At 33.9% G+C, this 7,141-nt stretch overlaps 1 protein-coding gene across 1 annotated transcript; it reads right to left on the bottom strand.

Moving 5' to 3' along the window:
• Positions 1 to 339: 339 nt before the first annotated feature.
• Positions 340 to 5,950, bottom strand: LOC112004477 (protein MANNAN SYNTHESIS-RELATED 1). The gene is made up of 6 exons (XM_024036733.2): positions 5,611 to 5,950; positions 4,703 to 4,850; positions 4,516 to 4,586; positions 2,865 to 2,950; positions 1,161 to 1,740; positions 340 to 964 (listed from the first exon to the last, which is right to left on the bottom strand). The coding sequence occupies exons 1-6, from the start codon at positions 5,710 to 5,712 to the stop codon at positions 686 to 688; spliced, it is 1,266 nt and encodes a 421-aa protein (XP_023892501.1). The 5' UTR covers positions 5,713 to 5,950; the 3' UTR covers positions 340 to 685.
• Between the last annotated feature and the right edge of the window lie 1,191 nt (positions 5,951 to 7,141).

Below are 7,141 nucleotides of genomic sequence, written 5' to 3'. Positions count from 1 at the left end.
AGGTCAAAGTTAAGAGACCTGTAGCATTCTTTTGGCAAACCATTTTTCCCAGATTTCTTACAAATTATTGTCCATACGATCAAAAATATTAGTAGAAGTTAGGCACTGTTCCTTGGTGCTACACATTAGATTGTCTAGTTAATTCAAACGCATTTTTGCATTGACCAATAAAGCACAAACATTTTATATTTTCCATGAATAATTAACTTCAATGTAGCTGTGTAATGTGTTTGAACCTAATGTATTATACCTAAGAAACTGTACTTACGTTTTATCCATGTTTTAATAACAGAACTACTACTTACAGACAAGATAGGTGCACCAATACAGCATCTCAAATGACTACAAACAATCCTTTCGTTCAACCAAGTACAAAAGAAACTTACACCAATTTTACAAAGAACATAAATAGTGTTAAGTCTTGTGAACATATCATATCAAACAACATATCTTGAAAACTTCCATCTATCAAAAAGAAAAATAAATGAAGACATTTTAAGAAATGACCTTAACAGGAAAAAATAAATAAAAACTAGGGTACTTCAAACCCAAGTCACGTATAAATAACATAATTGATCTGTCCAGTCTGCTTACTTGAAAAACTTGATTAAGGTAATGGTAATACCTTCTTTGAAGGATTCAATGCATCTGTCCTGCACTTTCTTCAGGTTTCTTAGCGTGATGACTAGCAAAAACATGAATAAGCCAAGTGATTCTTCTTAGTTACGTAAGGAGTGATGAAATCCGAGGCGGAGGCAGAAGACCCTCTAATATTGGCTGGAACAAGTGTTTGAATCCTACCGGCAGCAATTCTCTTACCGACCACATTGGAATAGAACAGGCCAGAGATGGCTGGTACAAAAACATCACTCTGAGAACATACATAGAAGTCAATAACCTTTTCATATTCAGAGCCTTCCAAATCCAAGAAAGTTGCCTTTTTATCTGCAGGCATTATGCTTTCCTGCAATATTCCATACAAGAAAAAATGTCAGACATCAAGTCAAATTAATGATTATGATGTTAATGATATTGGTGTCTACTTGGAAGCAGAAGAGCATTTGAGTGTATTATACACAATGATTAGGCGTAAGCAGTTGAACAAAATTGAAGTGAATAAACAAGCAGAAGATTGAGTAAGAAAAAAAGAGATCTCTCACCTTTGTATACGTTTTAGGGAAGAGATCCTTTAGAGCATCAAGGCTGCTTTGCCACCTTGATTCAGTTAAATAGACTGGGGTATCCTTGTCAAACCTGGTCTTCTTCAAAAATTCAGCAAGCTCTTGTGCACTATAACAAGTTTTTCTTCCAGTATCACCATTTTCATGGCAACCCTTCTTCTCTAACATATCAACCCTCAAATCCACAGCTATAAATTGGCCATCTGACTTTCGGCTCAAAGTTCTTAGACGCTCAACCATTGAATCAACAACCTCTTGAATCTCTGGTTGCAACTGCAAACTTCCAAACATTGCCAAGCATGCAACAGAAGAAGTAGAACTTGGTTTTACTGATTTTCTCATGTTCACTGAAGGGAAGTATGTAACAAGCCTTATGTTGCCCTTTTGCTTATAAACAGGTTCAACATGTTCTACAATGTAGTCTTCTGTCACCCGATTAGGAACTTTTACAACAGCAATATTTCTTGTTGATATTTCAGAAGGCTGATCTTTTGCCACTTTAACCACCCCATCCAAGCTTTTTACAAAATTCTCAACATCATAAATATCTCCAAAGTTCCTGGAAGATAAAACCTAGGAAGTTACCCACAGAAACTTATTTTTGAAATGCATACCGATTAAAAAGAGAAAGATGGCACAGGTACACAATATCCAGCCTAACTAAATAACTTGGTTTACAAAAAATATATATATATATATATATATCCAAAATAATTTTCCTCAGGTCCCAATTCATAGGTAAGGTAACTAGGAACTATACCGACAAAGATATTGCTTTGGAGAAACTTGGTGCCCGTTTAGGATGCACTTATAACCTAGCTTATTGCTTATTTTTCCTACTATTTGCGGGTCTCATGTGAGTCACCTATTTATTTTATTCAACACTTATCTTTTATCTACAGTACTTTCTACAAAAAAAACTAGATAAGCTATTCCCACACTGACACTTGGGGCTTAGTTGGAACAGTAAATTGGACAGACATTAACACAAAGTTCATCCATATGTGAGAGCTGAGGGTGATCCAAGCTTGGGCAAGTTCTCAGCATCAAATTTGAGTTCAGCTAAATCTGCCCTAATGCCACCCATCCTGAAATAAGACTAGCCTAATGATATTCAATACGTTAGGTTTATGCACAGTTCAGGCTCTCTCTCTCTCTCTCTCTCTCTCAGATGGGGGCAAGTCTGCTAAGCTTGAGAGTCTTTGTTCCTGACAGTCTTCTCATTTCACCATCATGCTCTAGCATTGTTGTTATCTGCCCTGAATCAACTTACAGACGACACCACAAACCAAATAGGAATAAACCCCATAAAGAACTACAACATGAAACTGGAGAATAAAATCAAATAAGCAATCTATCACCACCTACAAAACATGGGCTGTTAAAGGGCTCAAACAGTTACATGAAAACTTTAATAATTTATTTACAGCATAAATCCATATGTCCCAGCCCTTTACCCCCACCCCTAACAAAGACAAAGATAATCAAAAGGAACTCAATATTGAAAAGCTTCTCTCAAAGTTCATAAATGTTTTTTTAAGTGTCTCATTTATATCATTGATTTAACACTAACAACAAGAACAAGGAAAACAAAATTGAAATCATGGAAATATACTCCATTTTTACATATGTATAAGAATCAATAGGAAAATAAGGTTTTCGAGGGTAATTGTCAGCACTAACCTCTCATCACCTGGATTGGTTCCTCTAATGTCGGGAAGTACAAGAGTTGCTCCAAGATATCTTGCCACAACAACCGCATCAGCAATCTAAGGAACGCAAATACCAGGGAACAGTTAAGAAGGAATTAGGGAATAAAGGAAAGGGTGAAAAGATTTTTAAATTGTGAGGATTTTCAGGAGTTTAACTCATCACAAGATTAGAGAACGCAATATAGAGCATGAAAATTACGGATATAGAGGGAAAATTTTTCTATAGCAGATATAATAATTGATTGGGAAGATCGTGCAAAAAACTATGTTACTTCAGAAGAAAGAGGTGAGACCTCATCAACTCTAAATATAATAACAGGATCCTCATCAATTTCCTGTTGGAAAGATGAGAGATTGATATGCAATATCTGTAAAAGTAATCATAGGGGCAAGTCTGAATTTTCAGCGGACCCTAGTTGAGTGAAAAGGTGATAAAACAAGAGTAATAAAAGCATTTCTATATACTTGAAGACAGGAAGGACCTAGGATTAGTAGCATCCAAAGCATGCTTTAAATACTGTGGAAGAGAATCGATTTTCTTACTAAACTATTTAGTACAAAGAAAAGAGAGAGCAGCACCTAAGACAGATTACAATCAATTAAATACACATGTAAATGAGATAGTCAACATCGTAGCATCCTATCCAACTCAGAAGAGCACAAAAATAGGCAACACCTATGAAATGTAAGTCCACTACAGGAATCCCTAAAACAGTTTGCAAAATGGGTCCTTGTCTTTGGACTTTGATCCACCAGTTTCTGTGGTTAAGTTCAGAACTGCCATCACAATTACACCTTTACTCAATTGGGAAATTGAAAATGTTTAATAATTGACCCTTAAAAGAAATATTTTTTGAAGGGTTTGAATCTCATATTCAGACAAGTGGTGTGAACACCAAACACCTAGAACTGCCATCACAATTAAACCTTTATCCACCAGTTTCTGTGGTTAAATTCAGAACTGCCATCAAAATTAAAGCTTTATTCGATTCGGAACTTAGAAATGTTTAATAATTGACCCACAAAGAAATATTTTTTTGGATGGTTTGAATCGCATTCAGATAAGGGAGGCGAACAACAACCACCTAGAACTCAAACTAAGAAAGTATTTTGATATTATTGAAATTTGAGTTGACTTTCAGAAATCATGAAAACACATTTTAAGATCCCTATGAAAATGCTTTGGATTGAGAATTTGACTTGTTGGAAAATCATAGAACTATGACAGAAAAAGAATGGTGCAGGGCGAAATAAAGAATGGGTCTTTTGCCTTCCTGAATTTGTGTCAGCCCACAAGATAACCTCATTAAAACTCCTCTTCTCCCATGTTAGCATGTACTTCACAAACATAGAGGTAATGGGGGTGGCACAAATACTGACATTTATGTAATTATACTATTAACTATTGCAGGAAATAACTTTGCCACTTATTAGATATGCTAAATGAATATTCCTATGTCTTCCATTGGTTTTCAGTTTTCTAATAAAAATAAAAGGCAACATCTGTACAAACAGAATTATTATCTTTGGCTATTGGTCAGACAACCAACTCAGCCAAAAGATACATCTAATGCTAAACCATAAGAACTAAGTCAATTTATTGGAATCGTTAACTGGTATACCTGAGAGACATGGTATTCAGGGCCATTAGTTAATGAGAAAGTCACAAACCCTTCTGTTGACTCTACATCGTCTGCAAACCAAGCAACAAATTAAAATATATTAGACACAGATTACACATATCTAAGTAGGTCTAAATTAAAGATGTGAAAATCTTGGTCATTTTCTAAGTACTAAAATTAAATTTACCCAAATTTGGCTTATCCCAACATGGTTTTAGATAATGGCCATCCTCCATCGAAAGACCCCCACTCTTTTTTGAATGAGAAATAAGACCCTGCTCTTCAAGCTCAGAACCATCTAAATTAACATTTCCTCCTCCACCTGGAAGCTTTTCCTTCAAAAAATCAAGAAGGGTCATTCTTTGCAAGAAAAGAGTGAAAATTTGATCTCATTTTTTTAATAAATTCAACTAGAATCAGCATCTCATTGCAGCAGCAATTATGAATATTAATAAAAAAAAATTTAATTAAAAAAAAGAAGAAGAAGAAGAAGAAGAAGAAGAAGAAGAAGGTAAAAGATCAAATTTACTTTAATTGCACTTGTTGCTATAAGTAAATTTAAGAAAAACGAGGAGAGATTAAACTTCTTTAAATTTTAAGAAAAAAACAATTTACTCAAGAATTGACTAAGTTGACCAGAAGTCTATACATCTAAAAATCTAAAATGACTCTCTCTCTCTCTCTCTCTCTCTCTCTCTCTCTCTCTTTGAATTCTACTCCATTTTCTCATCAGACAAACAGAGGTTAAGCAAATAACTCTGTCAATTTCCACATAAAAATAAAATGATTCCAAAGGAAACAACATAATAAAAAATGGGTTTTGTTACTTTTGCACTTTCGTCATGATCTCAATCTCAATTGCGAACAAATCCCATAAAATAAATAAAATAAAATAAAATTATAAGGTAAAGTAACAAACTTTGAAGTGCAATAAGAAACAGATCCAGATAAATTGAAAGCATATAATGAAAAAAAAAAAACACAATAGGGGTTGTTCAGACAAGACTCACAGACACAGAATGAGAAAGAGTCAACAAAAGAAACAGCGTGTGTGTGTCAAAAGAGAAAAGAATGGTGGTTGAAGAAGTAGCTTACTTCAACAGAATCAAAATGGTCACGCTTGATCATGTTCCCAAGCATCACAAACATAGTTATTGTCAGTATCCCTGCAACTACTTGCCTCAAGTCCACACCCATTTTCTGTCTCTCTCTCTCTCTCTCTGTAGGAGTGTTTAAACTTGAAGTGAAGGCTAAGGGTCTTAGGATATTTGTTTGTTGGTACTAAGAAGGAAAGAAAGAAGAGAGAGAGAGAGAGAGAGCGAGTGTGTGTGGGGGTGTGAGAATGAGTGATTTGTGTTTGTGTGTCTTTGAAGGCTACAAAATTTTGTTGGAAAGTTACAAAAAGGCACAAGTTGCACAGAGACAGAGAAGATACTGAATGTGATGATAATCTAAATGCTTTGAGTTTCTTTATTGTTATTTAACACCACCGACACTTTCCTCAGAAATTGACGGCCTGCCTAACCGGTAACTATATTCCTTTTTACATTTATATATAAAATAAAAAAATAAAATAAAAAACTACATTCTTTTGCTTTTTCATTTCTTATTATGTATTTTTGTTGTTTTTGTTTTAATACTTTTGTTTCATTTTTTTCTATCTTTCTTTCTTCCTTTATTTTCTCTTTTTAAATTCAATCCCTACAACAAGTAAGAGACAAGCAATTCAAATACTATTATTCTACTATTGCTAGTGGCAGTCCCAGAAATTTTTTTCTTTGTTGAAGCCAAGCTAAATATATAAAAGAATTCATGAATAAAAAAATATATATTTATGACTAGAAATGTTTTATTATATAATTTAAGTTTAATTCAAAAAGGTTATATTTTGCGTACTTTTATTGTATTAAAATAATTTATAATTGGATCTAAACTATATATTTTACAATAGAGTCAAACATTAAACTTTCTTTGGGTTTAATACAAGATTGAGCGATAGTTTTTGAAGCTAGAAAATTTTTTCATTTAAAATATGCATAAATTGTTAATGATTTTTATGTATAGCTAATTTAAAAAGAAATAAAAAATTTGGGCTCTATTTTAGTATTTAGAGGGTGATTGAGGGATGGACGTGGACCATCTAATGGGTTTTTTTTGGGTAATAATTTAACTTTTTTAGATTAATTCAAAATTTGAGGAGCTATTATAAATTTATAAAAGTATGGGTGAAGATTTTAGATTTTGATAGGTTAAATTTCTAAAATTTTAGGGGGTCATTAAGGAAATTTTTACATGAAAATTAATTTTTTACTATTATAATCAAGGGTATAACTAAAAATTTAAAAAGCCAAGGTTGGCCATGCCGCCACCCCCCCCCCCCCCCCCCCCCCCCATCCCCCGCCCAAAAGCCCCCCTTGGCTTCGCCTATTACCATCGCACCCTTTTGTACAAATTTTTGTAGGATGGAGACCAATGTTCAAATCGCTAAGAAAGAGTTTCACACTAATATACACTTAGATTATAATAGAGTAAAATTTTTATTTTTGATATAAAAAATATATATATTTTTGTGGGGCCTAAGAATCCGACGATCCCAGCCCACTTCACATTAAGCCCAAGGCCCATG

This window comes from Quercus suber, unplaced genomic scaffold (genome assembly GCF_002906115.3).
Source record: "Quercus suber isolate HL8 unplaced genomic scaffold, Cork oak 2.0 scaffold_25, whole genome shotgun sequence".
Classification (NCBI taxonomy): Eukaryota; Viridiplantae; Streptophyta; class Magnoliopsida; order Fagales; family Fagaceae; genus Quercus; species Quercus suber.
Note: the sequence above shows the minus strand (reverse complement) of the source record. Positions and strands in the feature narration are given on the sequence as shown.

Excerpts from the sequence above, each read along its gene's own strand:
- LOC112004477 (XM_024036733.2), bottom strand. The coding sequence starts at position 5,712 with ATGGGTGTGGACTTGAGGCAAGTAGTTGCAGGGATACTGACAATAACT. Across the intron at positions 2,951-4,515 it reads CTGAATACCATGTCTCTCAG|ATTGCTGATGCGGTTGTTGT; the intron begins GTATACCAGTTA and ends TGCGTTCCTTAG. Across the intron at positions 965-1,160 it reads TCCCTAAAACGTATACAAAG|GAAAGCATAATGCCTGCAGA; the intron begins GTGAGAGATCTC and ends GGAATATTGCAG.